The 23,120-nt window shown below is 56.8% G+C and overlaps 2 protein-coding genes across 9 annotated transcripts; one reads left to right on the top strand and one right to left on the bottom strand.

Moving 5' to 3' along the window:
- Positions 1 to 73: 73 nt before the first annotated feature.
- IRF3 (interferon regulatory factor 3) lies at positions 74 to 5,216 on the top strand. 7 transcript variants are annotated; one of them, XM_012754378.3, is made up of 8 exons: positions 74 to 296; positions 1,030 to 1,202; positions 1,893 to 2,064; positions 2,150 to 2,220; positions 2,840 to 3,032; positions 3,150 to 3,530; positions 4,367 to 4,482; positions 4,958 to 5,216. In XM_012754378.3, the coding sequence occupies exons 1-8, from the start codon at positions 80 to 82 to the stop codon at positions 5,123 to 5,125; spliced, it is 1,491 nt and encodes a 496-aa protein (XP_012609832.2). In that variant the 5' UTR covers positions 74 to 79; the 3' UTR covers positions 5,126 to 5,216. The 7 variants fall into 7 exon arrangements, with proteins under 7 accessions (XP_012609832.2, XP_012609834.2, XP_012609833.2 ...); XM_075993221.1 differs by having other exon boundaries at positions 168 to 300; positions 952 to 1,202; XM_012754381.3 differs by having other exon boundaries at positions 170 to 300.
- A 1,657-nt stretch (positions 5,217 to 6,873) lies between these two features.
- SCAF1 (SR-related CTD associated factor 1) lies at positions 6,874 to 21,605 on the bottom strand. 2 transcript variants are annotated; one of them, XM_012754372.3, is made up of 11 exons: positions 21,542 to 21,605; positions 18,400 to 18,513; positions 18,100 to 18,157; positions 17,324 to 17,418; positions 16,901 to 17,001; positions 16,704 to 16,819; positions 11,192 to 14,032; positions 10,510 to 10,592; positions 10,071 to 10,289; positions 7,621 to 7,749; positions 6,874 to 7,306 (listed from the first exon to the last, which is right to left on the bottom strand). In XM_012754372.3, exons 2-11 carry the CDS (start codon positions 18,505 to 18,507, stop codon positions 7,115 to 7,117), a joined length of 3,942 nt encoding a protein of 1,313 aa, XP_012609826.2. In that variant the 5' UTR covers positions 18,508 to 18,513; positions 21,542 to 21,605; the 3' UTR covers positions 6,874 to 7,114. The 2 variants fall into 2 exon arrangements, with proteins under 2 accessions (XP_012609826.2, XP_012609829.2); XM_012754375.2 differs by lacking the exon at positions 21,542 to 21,605 and adding an exon at positions 21,098 to 21,529.
- Between the last annotated feature and the right edge of the window lie 1,515 nt (positions 21,606 to 23,120).

Raw genomic sequence — 23,120 nt, 5'->3', positions numbered from 1 at the left:
GCTGGATGCACGGCCAATTTGCATATGACGTTCCCAGCATTCCTGTGTCCGGAAAGCCGAAGAAGGGCATAAGGAGGGGATGGTCCAGACTCAGCGGACCGCCCCTTTGGGGCAGGAATCTGTCACCCAAAGAGTGATAAAGTTGCTTGTATTTCAAGAAATCGATAGAAAAGAAGGCTCCAGCGCTCTAAAGCTCAGCCGTCGGGAAGGGGGGTGCTCAACTTCGAGTTTGAGAGCTACCTGGATCTCAAAGACAGGGGTGGGCCCCAGCACCCCGCGCGCCCCGCCTCTCCGCCGTAGGTAACGCAGAAGCGCCGGGGAGGTAGTTGGTGGCGCTCGGAAGTGAGGAACGGGAGAAAAGCTGGTTCTGCGCTGCTAGCGAAAAGGGAAGCAGGCGGAGCTACAATGGCCGGCCCTGGAGTTGGCTATAGACAAACTGTAGAAAAAGTAGAGAGGGAGGAGGAAGAGAGGAAGCGTCTACACTGAGGGGATCTAGGAGAGGGAAAGGTGGACTCTGTAAATGGGAGGCAGTTCACTCTAAAAAGTTGGGGCATGCCCTGGAGGAGGGAGGCTGTCTGATGGGAGGGAATTGTGGATGGAGGTTCCACGCTGGAAATGGGTAGGGGGATCTTCTGTGGGGTAACTGCGGAAGGGGGTCTACACTTGGGTGAGTGCAGGAGGTAGGGGTTTACGCGTGAGTAGCATCTGCACCGAAATAACTAGGGAGAGAGGGCTCTACCCTGAAAGTGGGGCTACCTGTTTTCACTGATGTGGGGGAGGGAGTAGACGGTGGGCACTGAAAGACGCTGGGGGGCGGTGTACAGTGGTTATGGGAGGGAGTCCTCGCTGATTAGGGAACCTCTCTGGACGATGGGAGAATGGGAAGAGGAGCTTTCCTGTTTGTATCCCAGGAAAATATGGGTGAAAGACCTGCGCCATGGCCCATTACAGAGAGGTCTGGGTGTGGATACCCCAGGCCAACAGAGCCCTGGAGGCTGCCTGCGCCCAGGAACTGCCCTGTGCGCGCAGGTGGAACGATGGCAACCCCAAAGCCACGGATCCTGCCCTGGCTGGTGTCGCAGCTGGACATGGGGCACCTGGAGGGCGTGGCCTGGGTGGACGAGAGCCGCACGCGCTTCCGTATTCCTTGGAAGCACGGCCTGCGGCAGGATGCTCAGCAGGAGGATTTCGGCATCTTCCAGGTGCGTACTTCCCGGGGCGCGGGAAACCCAGAGCAGCGGGCTGGGCCGGAAAGACTCTGGGGTCAGGGGAGGCGAGAAGGCGGGGTTAGCACGCGTGGGGCGGGCTCGCGCTAATGCTGGTGGGTGGAGTCAGAACGGCCCGGACCGAGGCTAACAGGATTGGTGGACTGATGGAGGGGCGCAGGCAGGGTTGGAACAGCCGGGTTCCGGGAATAGAACCGAAAAGTGGTGTTAGAACGCCAAGGAAATGCATCCTGGGGGCGGGGAGCTGAAGCCCCCGCTCTTGGTTGTAGGATTCTGGGGGTGGCTCTTGGAACATTAAAGGCGAGACTCAGAACCCCAAATCTGGGGTTACTAACTACCAAATTAGAATACAGCAGTGGTGGTTAACAGAGTGTGAGGGGTTGGGGTTATCACGGAGGGTGTCCTGGGGCAGGTGGTGACAGGGTTAGATGCCAAGTAGGACCTGGAAGGCTGGCTTAGAAAAGGTTTTTGGAAATTGGAGGTGAGGGATGATGGAGGGTAGGAGGGGTAGCTTGGGGCGCAGAGAATTTGGAGATGGAACCTTGCGGAGTTAGAACTTGCCAGGGAGAGAGGGTGGTGTTAGAACCAGAGGAGGCAGGGTTAGGCCCTTAGGGATGGGGGTCTAAGTCATCGTCCCTCATTATCCTGGCACCACTGTTGCCCCAGGCCTGGGCCGAGGCCAGCGGTGCCTACACTCCCGGGAAGGATAAGCCGGACTTGCCAACCTGGAAGAGGAATTTCCGGTCCGCCCTGAACCGGAAGGAAGTGGTGCGTTTAGCCGAGGACCGGAGCAAGGACCCTCACGACCCGCATAAAATCTATGAGTTTGTGACTTCAGGTGTGCCAGAGCGGGGCTTCGCCTGCAGCGCTGGGATCTTGAGGGTTCTCAGCACCCTTACTCTGCTCACCATCTTCCTTGGCAGGAGTTGGGGACTTTTCCCAGCTGGACACCTCTTCAGAGACCAGTGGTGGAGGCAGTACCTCTGATACCCAGGTGAGAATGTGCCCAACCCTCTGCCCCTTCCCCATGGGCCTGTTCAGGCCGCCTCCTCTCCCCCTCAACCATCACCCCAGCCTCCTCCCCGGCCTCCAGTCTGTCCTCTGCCTGACCCAGAGCTGACCCTGTCTCTCCCCTGTTCCCAGCCTATGGCTCCCAGCCTTTAAGGAAGAAAATTCAGAGTTTTCACTGGGCATTCAAGCCCTTAACACACCTTTCAGGATTCATAGCTTTCCTCAATTTGCACATGCCCTCAGCCTCTTGGGAACTCAAAACTCCCTCTTCTTGATCTTGCTGATGTCTGTGACAGGGAAAGAAATGTCCCTTCTGAAATCTTGCCCAGCCTGCCCTGCCCAGGTCTTGCTTGCATAGAGCCAGATCCTCGGCATGAGTTAGCTACTCCCCTGCCGTCCCAGCACCCGGCATCCATTAGACTGTGTATTTTGCTGTTGGTGCCCGTTGCCAGCTCCCCCTCTAGACTGGAAGCTCCTTGAGGGCAGAGCTCAGGTATGACACCTGTGCCTCCACATCGCTGAGCACAAGGCCTGGTCTATATGAAGTCTCTAGAAAAGGCTGTTGAAATGCTCATCTTCTTTTTTCTTTTTTTTTTCTCCAGGAAGACATGCTGGAGGAGTTACTGGACAACATGGTCTTGGCCCCAGCCCCGAACGGGCAGACCCCAAGCCTCGCTGTGGCCCCTGAGCCCCACCCTCAGCTCTTGCTGAGCCCCAGCTTGGACAGTCCCGCTCCCTGCCCAAACCTGGAGCTCCCTGAAAACCCGCTGAGGCTGCTGCTGGTGCCAGAGGAAGGTGAGCGTCAGCTGTGGGCTGGGAGGGGCTGAGGCGGGCTGAGGCTGCGGCAATAGGCCCCTCACATTCTTTCTCTCCATCTTCCTCCCCCTTCTCACCACCACTGCTGCTGTTCAGAGTGGGAGTTTGAGGTGACAGCCTTCTACCGGGGCCGCCAAGTTTTCCAGCAGACCATCTCATGCCCAGGGGGCCTGCGGCTGGTGGGGTCCGAAGTGGCAGACAGCATGCTCCCTGGACAGCCAATAACACTGCCAGACCCTGGGCTGTTCCTGACAGACAGGGGAGTGACGGGCTACGTGAGGCGTGTGCTCAGCTGCCTGGGCGGGGGGCTGGCTCTGCGGCGGGCCGGGCAGTGGCTCTGGGCCCAGCGCCTGGGGCACTGCCACACATACTGGGCCATGGGCGAGGAGCTGCTCCCCAGCAGTGGGCATGGGGCTGATGGTGAGGTCCCTAAGGACAAGGAAGGAAGCGTGTTCAACTTGGGGCCCTTCGTGGCAGGTGAGTGAGGCAGGGGCTTAGGCCTGAGTGGAAAGCAGCAGGGCACGGGGGTTAAGAACTCTGGGCTGGGGAAGTTTGGGATTGAATCCAGACCTACACTCCGCTCGCTGTGTAACCTGGGACAAGGGACTTGACTGCTTCGAGCCTGTCAAGTCTAGGCAGAGTCTCCTCTCTCTACCTACCTGCCAGAGCTGGTGTGAGCCACAGGGCCCAGCACAGAGAAGGTGCTCAGGGAATCAGCTGCCACTGTCACTGTCATTATGGTTAATTATGGTGACAGACAAACTAGCAAGAAAGGCGAGTCCCTTAGGGTTCCACTGTCCGATAAAATTTTGCAGTGATGCAAATGATTTGTATTTACATTGTCCCATACGGAAGCCACTAGCCACAGGTGGCTGTTGAGTACTCAGGTGAGGGCAACCAAGAAGGTGAGTTTTTCATTTTATTCATTTTACAATTTAAGTTGAAATATCCACGTGTGGCTAATGGCTACATATTGGACAGCACAGCCTGAGAGAGCTGAAGAGCAGTAAATGTCAGCCACTTTCTAGTCCAGAGCCATTGAGCATCCCGAGGGGGGACTCTCCTGCTCTGGGCCTGTCCCATGCTGAGTGCTGTGGCTCTGGGGTAGGGGTTGGGGGCAACCTTCCAGGCCCCCTGGAGGGAGGAGGAACACAAACAGAACCACAGGGACAGTTCCCAAACAGGCAATCCCCTGGTCATTGTGGCAGAGGCCGTAGGTAAAGGGAGATAGCAGGGCTATTACTCAGGTTTGGGGGGGAGGGATGGATAGAGGGTCTCTTTCCTATCTCTGACTAAGCTTCCTGGCCCCCCAGATCTGATTACCTTCATCGAAGGAGGCAGTCGCTCACCACGCTACACCCTCTGGTTCTGCATCGGGGAGCCATGGCCCCAGGACCAGCCATGGACCAAGAGGCTTGTGATGGTTAAGGTGCCTGTGGCCCTGGGTCCCTGGGGCTGACAGGTGGTCTTATGAAGAGAAGAGGAAACTAGAACTCCCAGAAGCCCCTAAAATGTCTCTGCACTTACCAGTTCCTTATCCCCAGGAGCTTCTGTGTGTCCTTCCCATGGTCCTCCAAAGCCTGTTTTGAACTATCTAAACCATGTGGACATTGGTGGACTACAAGTCCCAGCAGCCTCTGTGAGGGACGATGGCTCCCAGGAGTCCACATCACAAGCTGTTCAGCCTTACCTTCCAGGAACCCTTCCTGCAACCTTGGCCCTAGGAGCTTTCTCTGGCCTCCTGCCTTTAAGAATATAGGGAAAACTACAACTCCCAGCAGCCCTTGGCCCACCCTTACAGCAGAGGTTGCTGGAAGTTGTAGTCTTCTCAGCCCCTATTCCTCCCCTCCATGGTGGACAGTCCTTGGGTATTTTCCCTGACTTGTGTTCCCCTCCCCCTGCAGGTGGTTCCCACGTGCCTCAGGGCCCTGTTGGACATGGCCCGGTCAGGGGGTGCCTCCTCCCTGGAGAACACCGTGGACCTGCACATTTCCAACAGCCACCCGCTCTCCCTCACCTGCGACCAATACAAGGCCTACCTACAGGACCTGGTTGAGGACATGGATTTCTAGGTCCCTGGGGCAGCCTGAGCTTTTTGCTCCTCATGGCTGCAGGCCCCCAACACTCATCCTTGACCAATAAAACTGGTTCCTGCTGTGGTCACCACTTGTGTGTGTGTCTGGTGTTGGGTGTCCCTGGGCCAGGCCTGACCTAAGCTGGTGGTTATTCCTGCTTGGAGGGTATCAGTTTAGCCATGTGCGCAGCTACCCACAACTCAGGTGGCACTGCAAGAGGACCAGATGCTGGGTGGGTTCCTTACTCTTCCCACAGACCTGGTGAACAGGTAATAGTCACCCCCATTTTACAGAACAAGACACTGACATACAAAGGTAACAAAGTGGGAAACCAGGAGACCTGTCAGAGCCTGTCAGAATGGCTCCAGCATTGCCACTGTCTATAAACAGTTTGGGTGAATGTCCCTGTTCCTGCCCAGGCTGTGGGCTCCCTCTGCCCACTCTGTGGGGGCAGGATGTGGCAGCTGTAAAGGGCCTCTGGAGTCCAGGAAACCTGCCTGCCCCAGTGACTCTGGGCACTGCCACCTCTTGCTGGGCTTCAGTTCTTTTTTTTAATCTTTATTTTTTTATTTTTTATTTTTTTTTGAGACAGAGCCTCGCTTTGTTGCCCAGGCTAGAGTGAGTGCCGTAGCGTCAGCCTAGCTCACAGCAACCTCAAACTCCTGGGTTCAAGCAATCCTTCTGCCTCAGCCTCCCAAGTAGCTGGGACTACAGGAATGCACCACCATGCCCGGCTAATTTTTTTCTATATATATTAGTTGGCCAATTAATTTCTTTTTTTTTTTTTTGAGACAGAGTCTCACTTTGTTGCCCAGGCTAGAGTGAGTGCCGTGGCGTCAGCCTGGCTCACAGCAACCTCAATCTCCGGGGCTCAGCGATCCTACTGCCTCAGCCTCCCGAGTAGCTGGGACTACAGGCATGCGCCACCATGCCCGGCTAATTTTTTGTATATATATTTTTAGTTGGTCAATTAATTTATTTCTATTTTTGGTAGAGACGGGGTCTCGCTCAGGCTGGTTTCGAACTCCTGACCTTGAGCAATCCGCCCACCTCGGCCTCCCAAAGTGCTAGGATTACAGGCGTGAGCCACCGCGCCCGGCCTTAATTTCTTTCTATTTATAGTAGAGACGGGGTCTCACTCTTGCTCAGGCTGGTTTCGAACTCTTGACCTCGAGCAATCCGCCTCGGCCTCCCAGAGTACTAGGATTACAGGTGTGAGCCACCACGCCCAGCCTTAATCTTTATTTTTTTTCCATCATGGGCCTTAGTTCTGAGTGATGGGACTGACTCACTCTGCAGCCCTTGCTGCTTTGTGCCTCAGTTTCCCTCTCAGGAAAGTGGATTAGATCACCCTAGCCTCAAAGGGCTGCTAAAAATTGAATCCAACTCAACGGGGGACAAAGACCTGCTTCTGGGAGCAATTCTAAGGTAGCCAAGTAGCACCCAGGTGCCCTGAGCTTGGAAGACACTAAGCAGGTGGGGCCTGGGACCCTGACCTCCCTGTCACCACCACTTTATCTGTCAGCAACACCAGCTCTAAGTGCTCCACCTGCCTGTGTCTTGTTTAATCCTCACAACACCCACTTTTCAGATAAGGAAACTGAGGCCCAGAGAGGGCAATGCGGTCACCCCGAGTCACAGTCTGGTCCCCTCCTTCCAACCCTCAGACATTAGCCAGGCCTCCTGGGTGTCCTTCCCCAAACTTGTCTCAGAAAAGAAAGAGCTAAAATCATGGGGCTTGGGGGTAACATTTCATGAAATCTTTAATGAAATTGGGCAGAGGGCATGAACAGAAGGGAGGGGCAACGGGGCCAGGCTTGGGGGCAGGGGAGATGGCACAGGACTGGGTGGGGCAGGGGGCTCTCCTCTTCCCCGCAGCAACTCTCCCCCGGTCATCCCACTGACGGGGGAGGGAAGTGGGGAGGTGGAGCCATAAATATGTCCAGAATTTCAAAGAGGTGACGGGGGAAGGGGTGGCCAGGGCTCTCAGAGAGGGGGCAGGGGCAGGCCTGGACCACCCTTGTCAGGGGGCCCCGGCTCCTTGGGTGGCCGTGGGGGCCCTGGAGGGTCTCCCGGCTTGCGGCCATGCTTGCGGAAGTAGCGGTAGCGCTGGACGTAGGCCCGCACCAGGTTGCTCACCTTCACCGGGTTGATCTCCCCGCTTTTGCTGTGGCAGATCTGGGGGCCAGGGGGCAGCGGGAGTTACTGCCAGCCTTTGGGGACCCCTCCACCCTGGACTGCTGATCGCACCTTGTGACTGGGATGGAAGCCACTCCCCCAACACCCAGGCCAACCTCCACCTGTCTCCCTTGATGACAGGCCAACAGAAGTGGTCCAGGTGGCCCTGAAGAAACCCTGCCACGCTCCTCGCCTCCCAGACTGACCCTGCGTCCCTGTCTCCGCATCTGTGAACATCTGCAGACGTCCATCTCTCCATCTCATCCTCTGCCCACCTCTCTGTCTGCCCCTGTCTCTGCTCGCTCTGTGCCCACCTTGTGGACGGCCTTCCTCAGGATGTCCTTGTACTCCTCCTTGGTGATGTCCTTTTTCTGATAGTACGGCTTGATGGCCAGCTTCACCTCCTCCACTGCCCGCTCCTGCGTGTGCAGCTTCTTCAGATACTGGTGGGGTGGTCACGGGGGGGAAGAAGGGACAGCAAGGGCCAGATGAGCGCCTGTGGAACCTCTGGCCTCCACTTGCCTGTGACTGTCAATGTAGCTCTCTGACCATCCACCTACTCCAGCAGGTGGAAGTCCTGCTTAGGGTCTGCCCTGTACTCCCTTGCTGCAGTCACCTGGGACCACAGGCCAGGCTTGGGCCTCTGAATGTCAGTGAGCATCTCCTCTAGGCTGGAGTGGCCATGAACAAGACATGTGTTTCCTGCCATCACAGAGTTCACGGTCTGGTGGGAAGACAGAAATTAGCCAGGCGATTCTGACTGCTTTTAGTCAGACTCTACAGGCTTAATCTGATCGCAGCAGGAAAATCTCCCCAGGCTCTGCGGTGGCGAGCGGTAAGACCCAGTTTAGGTTTTTCAACACTGCTCTGGCTGCTGGGTGGAAGCCAGGGTGGGAGCTGAGCTCTAGGACACATATGTGCTGGAATCCTGGCCTGCCACTCCACCACTGTGACACCTTGGATGTTTAGCTGAACCTCTTCGTGGGCTCATTTGTAAAATGGGGACAGTACCTGTGGGGAGAACTAAAGCGACACACATGGAGGACACAGCACGGCCTGGGCACAGAGCAAGGACTCAGTCTAGAGGAGCTGTCATTGTTCGGAGGCTGATGGCCATGGGGACAAAAAGGAGACAGCATGGGGAGCAGGGCAAAAAGCCTCCTAGGAAAGGCCTTTTTGGCTGTGGCCTGCAAGCTGGGAGATGCCGCCGTCCGCGGGGCTGGGCCTCAGAGGCAACAGCAGACAGGCAGGAATCTCTAGCAGGAGAGTCAACTGGGACCAGAGAACAGGCCCTCTGCAGGCACGAGGGACATTCACTCTGAGCACCACCCCTGGAGAGTTCCAGGCGACTGTTCCCTATGTCCCAGGGCCAAGAGAAGTTGGGAGCAGGTGAACTGAGTCCTAGGAAGGGCAGGGCACACAGCTGACAGCCTCCAGGGGCAACATCACGGCCGCCAGGAGGAGAAAGTATACTCTCTGAGGAGCCACTGAGCTGTCAGCACAACTCTACTGCCAGGAGAGCCACAGGCCACCCTGGGGGGACCCCTCTGGCTTGCCTGGCACAACAGGAAGATTTCTAAAGAGAGGCAGCAGGCTGGGCGTGGTGGCTCACGCCTGTAATCCTAGCACTCTGGGAGGCCAAGGCGGGTGGAGTTCAAGACACTCAAGGTCAGGAGTTCAAAACCAGCTTGAGCAAGACCCTGTCTCTACTAAAAAAATAGAAAGAAATTAATTGGCCAACTAAAAATATATAGAAAAAATTAGCTGGGCATGGTGTCTCAAAAAAAAAAAAAAAAAGAGAGAGAGGCAGCTCTTTAGTCCCTATCTCAGATGTGACAACAGAGGACAAAGGACAGAGAACAGACGAGGGCAGACTGACCGGCAAAGCAAGGGGCCTACTTCGGTCAAAGGGTCCTCACTGTCCTGGTCCTGCAGCACATGGTAGGTGCCATGGACAACTGACGGGCTAAGGGGTAGACTACAGTGGGGCGGGGCATACGTATGCGCATGAGCACATGCTGCACACAGATGTGATTTTCCTTTTTCTTTTTCTAAAAGACAGGGTGTCGCTATGTTGCCCAGGCTAGAGCACAGAAGCTATTCAATGGCGAGATCCTAGCTCACTATAGCCTTAAACTCCTGGCCTCAAGTGATCCTCCCGCCTCGGACTCCCAAAGTGTTGGGATTACAGGCGTGAGCCCTCGCACCTGGCGTGGTTTTCTTTAAACCTGCCCAGCACCCCTTCCCCATTCATCCATGCTAGTGGCAGTTCAGTTCCTTGCAATTTAATCACATCAGTCTTTAGGTTCCCATCCACCTGCCTCAGTCTTTGCCATTCTTTTTTCTTTTTTTGAGACAGAGTCTTGCTTTGTTACCCAGGCTAGAGTGAGTGCCGTGGCGTCAGCCTAACTCACAGCAACCTCAAACTCCTGGGCTCAAGCAATCCTCCTGCCTCAGCCTCCCGAGTAGCTGGGACTACAGGCATGCGCCACCATGCCCGGATAATATTTTCTATATATATTAGTTGGCCAATTTATTTCTTTCTATGTTTAGTAGAGACGGGGTCTCACTCTTGCTCAGGCTGGTTTTGAACTCCTGACCTCGAGCAATCTGCCCACCTCGGCCTCCCAGAGTGCTAAGATTATAGGCATGGGCCACCGTGCCCGGCCAGTCTCTGCCATTCTTAGGCCCTTGCGTCTCAATACCTGTCCATGTTCTCTGCAAAACTGTCACCATCAAGTAACTTCTCCCGAAGCCAGCTCACCTTGTCTGTGTCCCCACGTCCCTCGGAGCTGCTGCTGCCTTCTCTCTTGTCAGATGTGGCAGCCAGCCCGGTGGGGGTGGGAGGGGTAGAGCCGCAGCCCCCCAGGGGGAGGCTGCCAGGAAGCAGGTAGCTGGAGGGGCCGGGGGGCAGACCCAGAGAGGTGGGCACAGGAGCTGGGGTCACCCCCAAACTCGAGGGTGGCTTCCTGTGGCTGAGGATCTGTGGGAAGAAGGTGAGGGGGGATGAGCAGAGGGAGGAGGAGGGGAAGACAGAACGGGTATCCCCTCTGTTCCCAGCCCGACTTCCTAACACTCCCTGGGTCGCAGGTCCTCCTCTGGCTGGTAACCTGCCCCGAGGCCTGCTGGAGTGCGGCTCCTCTCCTAACTGGGGCAACGGACCAAAGAAGGGGCCAAAGGGACTTTTCCCCAGGGAAGCCCACCTGGTTGGTGGCCTGGATCAGCTCCTGGGCCTTTGCCCGGCTCGCCAGGTTGGCTTCTTCCATCTTGAAGAGAAGTGCAGTCACTGCAATAAGTGGGGAGGTGACAACATGCAGATCAGGAGGAAGTGACAGGAGAGGAGATGGTGAACCTCACCTAGCCACGGGCTACTGTTTCCCATCCTGGGCCTCAGGACAGGCCATCAGGCCTCATACTCAGAACTCGGAAAAGAGGGCTTTGGCTGGTGAAAGAACCATCCAACAACCCAAATGTTCTTGGCACTCAGGATATATGTGTGTGTGTCAAGGGGGGCAGTGGCCAGGGTCACTCAGTGACAAGATGGTGGCAGAAGTGGGACTCCTGACCCAGTCTCAGCCTCTCTGCCACACTCTGCAGTCTGGTAGAGGTTACTGCCACCCTCTAAGTAACCTGCTCAAGCCAACTCCAGAACCCAGCCCACCCCTCCGGTCTATGCTGGTGGCCACCTGCTCCTGTCAGCCCCGCTCTCCCCTAAATACACCCTGACACCTAGAAGCCTCCTGGCCAGACCCCGACTGGCCCTCCCAGTGTGCGTCACTATATACCCATCGCTTCCAGGGCATTCCCACTGCCTGCAAGTCTGTACCCATTAATGTCCCTCCTGCCTTGTCTGCCCCAGCACCCCTCCCCCAGGGGGACACTCACAGGCCAGGACGCCGCTGGTGGTGCAGTCCACACCAGCTGGCAGGTTCCAGGGCATGGGTGGGGGCAGTGTGGGCAGCTGGGAGACACGGGGAGCTGGCCCGTCCTCTGTCCCCGAGTCACCAGCTGTGGACCCCGCACTGGGGGCAGTGCTTGGGGCAGCTGCAGCTGTGCTGGTGGCTGTAGTGGTGGCAGGCTGCTGTTCTTCCTCCTCCTCTTCTTCCTCCTCTTCCTCCTCCTCCTCCTCCTCTGCCCCACCTCGGACCCCAGCCTCCTCAGTGGCCTCCTCAGGCAGGAAGGAGACTTCAGGTGTCTTACAGCTGCTGTCCACAGTCTGCGAGTCCGGGGTGAGTGCAGGAGGTGGAGGGGCCGCCTTAGGGGGTGGGGTGCTAGGGATCTTGGCTGCCCGTTCCTCCCCGGACCAGGACGTCTCCTCGGCCCCCTTGGCTCCCGCTGCCTGGCTGCAGCTGTCTGCCTTGGACTTCTTCAGCGACACGGGGCCGACACTGCCCCCACTGCTGGCTCCGCTCCGGATCTTTTTCCTGGTCTTTGATGGCTTGGTCTTTCCCTTGGTCCCCTTGGCTTTCTTGGCCCCGGCCTTGGCTTTCACCTTGGTCTTTTTGGGCTTGGTGCTGCCGGGAGCTGCTTTGGCCACCTCGGCAGGAGCCCGCTCGTCAGGTTTGAGAAAAGGGGAACGACTCTCACGGTCACGGCTGAATTTGACGCCAATGGAGCCCAGGCCGGCAGACGCAGCATCCTTGGCCGGGGTGGTACTGCTGACACCCTCTCGGATCAGCACCGCCACCTTGGACTGCAACTTCACCTTGCGGGAGGAACAAGAGGACGAGGAGGACGAAGAGCCTGAGCCACTGCTGATGGGTGGCTTTGGCGGGGGCCCTGAGGAAGGTGCCGACTCCTTGGGAGGCCGGGCCTTCTTGGATGACCTGTCCCTGTCCCTATCTCTGTCCCTGTCCCGATCCCTGTCCCCCACATCCAGCGCCTTCCGACGAGACCCCTTCTCCCTGGAAGAGGAAGAGGAGGAAGCAGCCCCAGAGCGGCGACGGTCCTTCTCGCTGCTCTTGCCACCCCGATCCTCTCCACTTAGTCCCTCCGAATCGTACAGGACCTCCCGCTTGGGAGACGAGATTGGGGCCGGAGAGGGTCCTCGGGGGTCAGTCTTGTCAAGCCGGCCCACCGTGATGGTCCTCTTGATGGCGAAGAGATCGTGGTCCGTGAGGTCCTGGATGGAGGGTGGCACAGCGCCCCGGCGGCGGCTGTCACGCTCGCTGCTCAGGGAGGTGGAGCCGGAGGGCTGCTGGGTGGGCAAGGGAGCCTTCTCGCTGCCGCCGTCCCCAGACCGCTTCTCGCCCCGAGACCGCGACCGCTTCTTCTTCTTCTTGCTGCCGCCACCATCCCGGTGCTTGCCGCGGTGCCGCTCGCGCCTTGAGGACGACGACGAGGACGTGGCCGGAGGCGGAGAGGCTGAGCGCCGTCGCCGCCGCCGCTTCTCCCGGGACCGCGACCTGCGGCTGCCCCCGCGGCGGCGGTCGGTGCTGCGCGAGCGGCGGCGGGCGGAGCGGGACCGGGAGCGGCGGCGGGCGGACGACGAGGCGTGGGAGCCCGGCTTGCGGTCCCGCGAGCGGTGCTTCTTGGAGTCCCAGGGCGAGGCCGGGGCCGGCGGGGCGGGCTGGGCGCCCGAGGAGGACGAGGCGGCCTCCTTGGTCTCGCCGCCGCCACTCCGCTTGCGCTCCCGCCTGGACTTCTTGCGGGTGGGCGGGCCCGCGGAGTTGGCAGCGGCGGCCGGGGCCGGGGCGGGGACCGGGGAAGGCGAGCGCTGGCGGTAACGCTCCCGCCGCTGGGTCAGGATCTTGCGGCGCAGGTCCAGGCCGCCCCAGCGTGTGTCTGCAGTGGGCGGCGCGGGGGCCGGCTCCCCGAGGTCCACCTGCAGGGCCCCTTCGCCATCCGACTCCGCGTGCAGAGAGAGGAAATCATCCCCCTCCGGTGCCCGGGGAGCGGGAGGTTGGGGCAGGGGCTGGGCTGCAGGGGTGGCTGAGGACGCGGGAGGAGGTCGGGGGGCCCGGCCGCTGGACCGGAAGAGGGACAGCGCCATCCTGGGCTCCTCCTCCGGCTGGACGATCTCGCCCTCCTCAATCTCTGAGTCGGCAGGCGGCAGCAGGGGCGGCGGGAGAGCGGCTCCACCAGCTGTCACCACCTCCACTGAGACCTTGCCTTCCCGACAGGCCTCTGCCTCTGGCCCCACCACAAAGACGCGTCGGCGGGTGGTTCCATCAGCCCGTGTGGAGTCCGCCTGGGGCGGTGTTCCGGGGGCTGGAGTTGGCTGTGGGGGCTGGGGGTCCGGGCGGGGGCTCTCATCACCTGGGAAGTCCTGGCTCAGGCTGTTGTCATCGTAGATGCCCGCCAGGGTCTCGGAGATGCGGCTGATGCTCTGCGAAAGGCCTTCCTCCTCCTCATCTTCCTCTTCCTCCTCTTCTTCCTCTTCCTCCTCTTCTTCTTCCTCTTCCGGAGAGGGGGTCCCAGCAGATGAGCTGGGGTTGGAGCCAGTGGGCTCAAAGGGGTCGTATTTTTGCTCCGGAGCAGGTGGTGGGGAGTAGGCCTCGTCGGTGGGATGGAAGGGGTCATAGATGTCGAATCGGGGTGCAGGCGGGGCTGGGGGCGCAGGGGGTGGTGGGGGCGGAGGAGGGGAAGGGGAGGATGAAGAAGGAGAAGGGGAAGAAGAGGAGGATGCGGAGGAGGGGGCAGGGGGTGGGGCAGGGCCCCCATCTCCTGTGCCCAAGGTGAGGTGGCGGGCACAGGTGGGTCGAGAAGAGTGAGACTGTGGAGAAACTGCAAAGGAACAGGGAGACAGAGAGACCAGTCAAGGCACACGCCCTCGTCCCCGGGCCCCAGCTTGCTACCCTCCCAACAGTGTCAGCACAGAAAACTCCAGGGCTTTACGTGTGCCGACCCGTAGGATGCTCCCAACAAGTACGCACCACCTGGACTTCACCCCTTGGGTCACTGGCAGAAACTGGGACAGTGAGCCACAGTACCTTCCCCAAGGGCACACAGAAAGCAGGGAGCAATCGGGGTGTAAACCTGGTCACTGCAGCCCCTGGGCCTGCATGCCCATTTCCTGAGACACAGTGCTGGCCCTGCCCTGAGCAACACACTTTGGCCCTGAAGCCTACGAACCACCTCATCCGGTGACAGCGACGCTGCTACAGAAGAAACAGGCTGGGGCAGGAGAGCTGGCGTTCAAACCCAAGTCCACCTCCAAAGCCAAAGCAGGCTTCGGCCTGCTGCACTGCTGCCTCTCGCGGGAGAGTATCCCACTGGGAGAGGGAACAGTGTGAGGTGGAGGGGAAAAGCCCACTCCAGAGCCAGAAAGTGGCAGAGCTGGGGTGCATGACAGCCTGGTCCTCACCCCATGCTCTTCACTCTGCAATGGGTCCTGACCAAAGGGCTACACATGCTCTGGTCTCAGAGACACCAATGACCCACGGCAGCAATGACAAGGGAGGGTCTGCCCCTTGCTACAGGCCAGACATGGTGCTTTGCGGTTACCTTGTTTGCCCTCCCAAGACCCCATGGCGCTGCGCTAAGAGTCACAGTCTTCATGCCACAGTGACAGCTAACCCAGGCTGCACCGTAGGCCAGGGGCTGGGCTAGGACTCAGACACAGACCTTCAACAAGGATAGCAGCACAGCTGAGTGAAGACAGCACCAGAGAGGGCTTAAGAGGGCAGCTCCAGAGCTACCCTCTTCCCTCAGTTTCCTCATCTCTCAAACAGGGGATTGTTCGTTCATTCGACACATTTTAATTGACCACCTATTTTGCGCCAAGCTGTCTGGGGAACTAAGAGTAGCCAACAGTAAGAATCCCTGCCTTCAAGGAGCTCACATTCACTAGGGGAGAGACAGATATCAATGAGCCAAGTACACAGTCTGTCATAGGCTTCCCCAGGGCTCTAGAGGAAAATGACACGGAGAATGAGGATGACATCCACTTTGGAGCAATGAGCAGAGGCTGAATGACAGCACAGAAGGAGCCAGGCTGCACCTGGTCCCGAGGCCCTGTGGAGTGTAAGCTCTTCCTACCCTTGTTACTACCACCTTCTTAAGCATAAAACAGTCTGCAGACTGGAGCTGTCTGCAAATGGGAGACATCCAGTTCTTTATATAATTTTTGTGTAGGGATAGGATCATGGCTGAGTTTTCTTTTTCCTACGTTCTTAATATTTTCTGAACAAAAGAGACAAAAAAACCACCTGGAATGAGAAAATAAAACATAACCTTGGAGTTCCCCTAGAAACAACTAGTAAGTTCCAGATACATCCATCACTCCTGAGGCTCAGGAGCTAAATCTTGCACACCACCTATTTTTGTAAATAAAGTTTTATTAGAACTCTACCCTGCTCTTTTTTTTTTGTTTGTTTTTGAGACAGAGTCTCACTCTGTTGCCTGGGCTAGAATGCTGTGGCATCAGCCTAGCTCACAGCAACCTCAAACTCCTGGGCTCAAGCGATCCTACTGCCTCAGCCTCCCAAGTAGCTGGGACTACAGGCACATGCCACCGTGCCCGGCTAATTTTTCTATATATTTTTAGTTGGCTAATTAATTTCTTTCTATTTTTTTTTTTTTTTTTTTTTTTTTTTTTTTTTTTTTTTTTTCCAGACACTCAATGAATGTTATTTTCTTTCTATTTTTGGTAGAGATGGGGTCTCGGTCTTGCTCAGGCTTGTCTCAAGCTCCTGAGCTCAAACGATCTTCCCGCCTCAGCCTCCCAAGGGGCTAGCATTACAGGCGTGAGCTATCACGCCTGGCCCCTGCTCGTTTGTTTACTTATCCACTATAGCTTCTGATTTTAAAAAGGATTAAGGGCCGTTCGAGGTGGCTCGCGCCTATAATCCTAGCACTCTGGGAGGCGAGGCGGGAGGATTGCTCAAGGTCAGGAGTTTGAAACCAGCCTGAGCAAGAGTGAGACCCCCTCTCTACTAAAAATAGAAAGAAATTAATTGGCCAACTAATATATAAATATAGAAAAAATTAGCTGGGCATGGTGGCACATGCCTGTAGTCCCAGCTACCCGGGAGGCTGAGGCAGTAGGATTGCTCACCACCGCATGCAGGGTTGGGAGCAGACTCTTCCTTGGGCACCGCACGTCACAGAAAGCCAGACAGCCCGGCACAAAAACTGGGCTGTGGACTCAGACACATCAGGACTCGAGGCCTAGGCCCACCACTAAGCAACTGGCTGTGTGACCTTGAGCAAGTGACTTCCCTCTTTCAGAATGTTTGCTCCTCTGGAAGATGGAGATGCTAAAAGTGCCCCTCCTGGGGAGATGAACTCATGACGCAGTGACATCAACTATGGCACATGTGCTAACTGCTCCTACATGGCCCCATCGCATTGGTTTTTACTTTACGTACATCTGTATGCACGTATAGCTGTGAAAAACAGCTGACTCCGCACAGCTCCAAGGCCACCTGCCCAGCTCCACCCTGGCCCCACATACCCGTCTTGCCTGTCCTCCAGGCCCTGAGACGGGGCAGCAGGCTAGGCACAGGCAGAGGGATGGGATCCCTGTCTCCGATTCGGACCTCGGCCACCAGCTCCAGCATGTCCTCGCTTCTGCAGGACAGAAGGGGTGGGTGAGCCTCGTTCCGGCTCTCACGCCGGGGGCCTCTCCCACTCCGTTACTCAGCTACTCACTCGCCAGGCCGCAGGTCCAGACGGCTGGGAACCCAGGTATCCGGGGGGTCCAGGACGCTCACCAGCCCCACGAGGAAGCTGTCCGCGGCCATGTCCAACACCTGGAATAGGCCAGAGGGGCTCCACCCTGTCCCTGCTTGTGTGAGGACTGAAAAACCCTATTTCCCCAGTGCCTAACCTCTCAGGAAACCAGATGACTGAGACCCACGAGAAAACTTAGGGATCCAACCAACTCCCTTATCCTGACTACCTTCCAGACTCAAGACCAGGCTTTTAGACCCAGGCATCAGGCCCCCGGACCCTTCTAACATTGCCCTTGATCGGCTCCCTAGAGCCAGGAGTCTGGGTTCCCCACCCGCCACCTCCCCCAGGCTCAGTGATCCAGGCTCATCTCTTCCTCCCCAGACATCTCTTCTTACTCACAGAAGCCGTGTCAGTCCCCCCTGATTCCTGGGAACGAGGCTCTGACCGTGGGCTCCGGCAGCGCCTCCAACAAAGGCCATGACATCGAGAACCATCTGGAGAGAGAGATGCGCGTGGGGGATCAGCGACAGGGGACTGGACATAGGGACCTCATCGGGGAGAGGAAAGAGTAGGCTGATCTAGCTCTGGACGATGGAGCCGAGCTCCTGCCTGCTCCCAGGCCTCCCAGCACGGCCTCCCAATTCAGACCTTGGGAAGACTTGTTAATACCCATTTCTGAGGCTCCGGCTCTCCCACCCATCTATTGTCCTGTCTGCCCTCAGACATCTCAGCTTGGCATTTGAGCCTTGCTGGGTCCCCATAGACCTCTCCTGCCTTCCCCCACCTGTCCTCCTGCCCCACTCACCCCTCCTGCACACCAGCCCCAACAAACCAGGGCGCAATCCCTCGGTACTGTGCCCTGTGCTGCGTCCCGCTGCCGCCTGCCAGGCTGTCTTCTAGTCTGACAGCACAGAAACCCAGTTCACCTGTCACCCTCTAATGAGCCTGCTCCAACCCATCTCCCTCCACGCTAGCTTAGGTAAGCCTCCTGCCCTCTCGCAGTGTTATGACTGGTTCTCCCCTCCACGGCAGCCACGGGGCCTGCTCCATCTTCGGCTCCCCAAGCCAGCACAAGCATGGCGCCTGGGAGGCCTCAGAAAAGCTTATGTGAACGACACTAAGATAAAGAATGCAGAGAAGAGACAGGGACGAAAAGGAACCAGAACCCACCATACCTTTATCATTCGGCAGATCCCCCTGCAGGGAGCCTCCCACAGCCTGCTGAATGGCCCGCTGGGGAAAGGATGGGGAGAGAACCAAGAGTCAGGGGTCTCCTGCAAACGCTTTGCACCCTCTGCTCCTTGGGACACAAACACGCCAGACACCCCAACAACCAGAAGTCAAGTACTTCACAAAAGCCAAGAGTCCAGGCCCCAGGCGGCCCCTACCCCTCTGGCTGAGAAGCCAGGGCCCTGGAGTCTGGACACCCACCCCTCCCCCTCCCTCCCTTTGCCCTAGGAGTCCAGCGGCCTCACCAGGATGAAGGCAGAAGGAGAAAGCGCGGGGTCTCTGTCGGGCGGACCATCACCCCGATCCTCGCCCGATTCCTCTGTCTTCCCTCGAGACTCATCTTCTTCCTCCATGGTCACCTGGTGGTTGAGGGCATGAGAGTTTGGAGTGGGGGCCAAGGGGTGAGAGCAAGGGATGGACATAAAGACCTCAAGAGCCCCAACATTGCCTCCCTCGGCGTCCTCTTCAGCACCCCTCCTCTCCTGCACCTCACCCCAATCCACCCTGTGCTTGGGGCGAGTACCAGGCCCAGCACAGACACTAGAGGGACCAGAGCAATGCTCTTCCTTTTTCCAGATTTCAGCTGCTTCATGTGTCAGAGGGAGGCCTCCCCAGCCTCCAGTTTCAACATCTTGCTCCCACTTCCCATCGCTTCCCCACAGTCTACCCAACCTTGAGACCTCGTTCCCTGCCCTCACAGAACGCAAACCTGACACTGAGATTTTTCTGTATAGCATTGTGATTTCAAAGAGTGTGTTTCACAGTCCCAGAAACCCACCTTTCCCAAACTGGCGCGTGCACCAGTTTGCTGGTGGCTTCAATGCCACCACATGTACTTCCTAGAGCACCAATTGCCCTTGATGGTGAGAATCCCCAAAATATCATTTAGAGACATAAGATGGAATCATCATGGAGTGGTCTACAAAGCAAATATGCCATTTTGAAATGAACATGCTAAGCTTCAGAAAGGCATGCTGTCCCCCAAACCTCATAGGAGGCATCTGCTCATCGCCTATCTGCCCAATGCCTTTGCAACGTCATGAAAATTCTTAGATTTGATTGCCAGGTCAGGCGGTTGAAAGATCCTTTAAATGGGTGGATGTCTTGGTTAGGGCTTTAGAAAATATGAATATTTTAGCTGTAAGCTTCCCTGTGACTGTCAAATCTGTTACTCAGAAGACAACACCCAATCTCGAAATTCCTAGAAAGCTTCAACATCCCTACGCAGAACTCAGTGTGTTTATCTATAAATGGACAAAATATTCGGATCTATCTCAGAGAATGGTCATGAGAATTGAAAACCTGATTTCTGCCGCATACTTAGCGCACCCAAAGTGTTCAATACAGATGAATAGTAATTACATCAATAGCTCTTTTCTTTTTTTGAGACAGAATCTCACTCTGTTGCCTGGGCTAAAGTGCTGTGGCGTCAGCCTAGCTCACAGCAACCTCAAACTCCTAGGCTCAAGCGATCCTTCTGCCTCAGCCTCCCGGGTAGCTAGGACTACAGGCATGCCCCACCATGCCCGGCTAATTTTTTCTATATATATTTTAGTTGGCCAATTAATTTCCTTCTATTTTTAGTAGAGACGGGGTCTCACTCTTGCTCAGGCTGATTTCGAACTTCTGAGCTCAAGCGATCCTCCCGCCTTGGCCTCCCAGAGTGCTAGGATTACAGGCGTGAGCCACCTCGCCCGGCCACATCAATAGCTCTTACGGACCAGGTTTTATGTACATGTCTCCTTCACTTCCCCTGCTGCATAACTGCAAAGAAAAGACCTTGGCCCTATTCTTTGTCCCACCACAGATTTTCAAGCTATGTTAAAGCTTCACATTCAGCCTCCCAGCTTGGCCTAGTCCCTAATTTCCAAAGATTCACCCTGCCCTCATAGTCTCTTACACCCCAGCCTCTTACCAATCCTCAATACCCTTGGCCTTGTGGATGGTTCCCAGCCCTGGAGGTGCTCTCCAGCACCTCCTGGGGAAAAAAAGTGCCACCTAGAACAGTGACTGTCACATATCGGAAGCTTAATCAACATCTGCTGAATACAGACTCAGAGATCCCTAAACCCTCTGCAGTGTACAAAGATGTGTGCTTGCTTATTTAGACATGCTCCAGGCTTTGCAGACACACCCTCAGTTCCTCAGTTCTTAAGAAGGCTCTGCAGATGCTAAGTCTGTCTAGATCAGTGTTTCCCAAACTGCAGGGTCTGACAGCAGTTTATTGCTTCACAAATAGCTTGAGTTTGTTATAAAAAGTAGACAGAACATAACAGAAAGTTTTTCATGGTACAACACAAGTAGTAAGTGGAAATATCAATTCATGGGACTTGGGTACTAGTTAAATATGTATGTTGATATGGACTGGGTCTCAATGAAAACTGTATTTCTTATTGCAAATCAAGGTCGAAAGATTTTGAAAAGCACAGTATTAGATGAATCTAGATGACCCTACAGACTCTCCCAGACTAATGTGGACTAATTCTAACTCTTTCTGTAGTCCCTGGGTAATGCAGAATTTTTAAACATTTTTCATTTGAATTACTTTCTGAAGGGCAAGTACATATGAGCTGGGCAAAATTTCCAACACTCTCTTCTGTATTATTCTCCACACGTTTATCTGGCCTCAAAAGGCATTCGAATTTGCTCCAGGCATAGAGACTGCATTCTTGCAGTCACATCAAAGCCGCCTAGATGGTTCCAGGTCCTTCCAACTGCCCCCAGCCTCCTGTCACCCATGTTAGACACTCCCCAGACCTTGAAGACCCATTCATGCCTCTCAGTACATCTCAGTATTTGGCTCCCTCCTTCAGTGGGCACATCCCACCCCTCTAGGTGGCTCTAAAAGACTTTCAGGCCTGAGAAATGACCACCAGACCTATGTAGACCAGCTGCATCCTCTGCCCAGCCCATGTAGACACTTCCCATCCCTAACAGACATACCCTAGGCGCTCGAGATGGCTCTGCAGATACTCCTCAGCTCTTGCAGACCTCCTTCACCCCTGGGACATATCTCAAGATGGCCCCAGAACCCTCTAAACAGACCCTAGCCTCCAGTCAACCCATAAAGACGATCTACAGTGCCTACAGATACAATCCAGCCCACCTATATGATAGAGGCTCAGTCCAGGCCCTGTGGACGCCCCAGTTTTCTCAGAGACGCTCCATAGACGCCCCCCGGAACCCAAAGATGCGTCCCAGGGCCCTGAGAAGGCCCCCCGCTCAGCGCTAGGTTACGCCGCCGCTGCCGGGCCCGAGACCACCCCGCTAAGCCCTCCAGGCCCCGCGGCGTGTGGGGAGGACCCCGGGACAACTAGCGACCCGACTCCGCCCCGCCCACCCAGATAGGCCCGAGCCCCGCGGCCCGGACCGCCGCCGCCATCTTACCCCGCCGCTCGGGCTGCGGCTCCGGCCCCGGCGCGGGGCGGGGCGGGCTGGGGCGGGGCTCGCGAGCAGAGGAGGAGAAAGGCGGAGCTAAAGCGCCGCCGAGCTTGCCGGGATTTCAAATACCGAGTACGGTGCCGTGAAGGCTGGCGGGAAGGCGGCTGGACTCGGTTTCCCAGAAATCAATAGGGCACATGGGGCGGGTACGCGCGACGCACGCCGGGAGGCGTAGTCCACGCGCCACCTCTGTCGCGCGGGGACAGCAAGGGGTGAGAGGTGAAGTGGGCGGGGTTGCTGTAGCCTGCGATGAGGCCCCCACAGTGCCCTGCGCGCACGCGGAAAGGACTGGAAGTCCGGAAGTGACGTAAGAGTGCTAGGCCAAACAGATACAAGGGAATTGTAGTTCACTAGAGTGAGCCGGACTGTCTGGAAATAGCCCCGCCCACATCCTGGGGCTCTCAGAATCCAGATCTCCCAGTGCCCCCTAAATATAGAACCCATGGGGTGCAGTGGCGCGCGCCTGCGGTCCCACTCGGGAGACCGAGGCAGAAGGATCGCTTGAGCCCAGGAGTTAGAAACCAGCCCGGGCAACATTGGGAGTCCCCCGTCTCTAAAAAAAAATTAAATTAAAATAAATTTAGAACCAAGGAACCCGACCCCATGGCTTCCTCATTCAGTACGGAGAAATCCAAATTCCGAATCTGCTCATTTAGAACAGAGGAGTCCAGGACTCCCATTTCCCTCCTTCCTCGGACTCAAGGAGTCTGAGCCCTCCTTCCCAGGACCCAAGTGGGCCCTCAGACTATTCCAGGTTTCAAGCTCGCGCCTTACACTAGTTCGGGTTCCCAATGCCCTCGCACGGACCCAGAATCCTGGGTTCCCAGCCTCTTCAACCCCTGGACCCAAGAGTTCAGCCCCCAGCTCTCTAGCGAAGCTGGTAGTAAGGACTTCCAGAAACCCTCCTCCCAGACACGCTCCTCCTAGGACCCAGAAGTACAAGTCGCTAGCCCCATTCTATCCTAGGAACCCAGGAGTCTGGGCCCTCAGCTTGCTCCTCCTTCAAGAACCAGAAATCCTGGCCCCAGGCCCTTCATGACCCGGGCGTCTCGACTTGGGCGAGCTGGCTCATGGATTAGGAATGCAGTGATCTCACGGCCCCTCCCTGCCCCATTACACTGCTATCCCCCTCCAGGGCCTCATCTCCCCTCCCAGTCTGTCTTCCGCTTGGCTGGGACAGCGGGAACCGGAAGCCTGGGTCCCTCAGCGGGCGGAGACTCGAGCTTCTAGCTTAGACGCCCGGGTCGAAGGCTTGGCTAGGATCCCAGGTCGGAGGTGGAGCCTCTCCTCTAAACCTGCTTCTTCTTCGGAGCGCCCTATATACGGCCGCGCGCAAGTCGGAGAGCCCCGCCTACCAGAATGAGGCCTCGGGGATGGTGCCGGGAGAAGCTCTGTCACAGGGGTCCTTATTTGCATAGCCCCTCCTCGAACAAGCTTCCCGCCCCGTCCGCCAAAAGAATGAGTTGCTATTAGCATAGCCCCTCCCACATACAGCCCGCCAGCTGAGAGCGCGTGGCGCGGCTCG

Source organism: Microcebus murinus, chromosome 16 (assembly GCF_040939455.1).
Source record: "Microcebus murinus isolate Inina chromosome 16, M.murinus_Inina_mat1.0, whole genome shotgun sequence".
In the NCBI taxonomy this organism is placed as follows: Eukaryota; Metazoa; Chordata; class Mammalia; order Primates; family Cheirogaleidae; genus Microcebus; species Microcebus murinus.
This window is presented reverse-complemented; position numbering and strand designations above follow the sequence as displayed.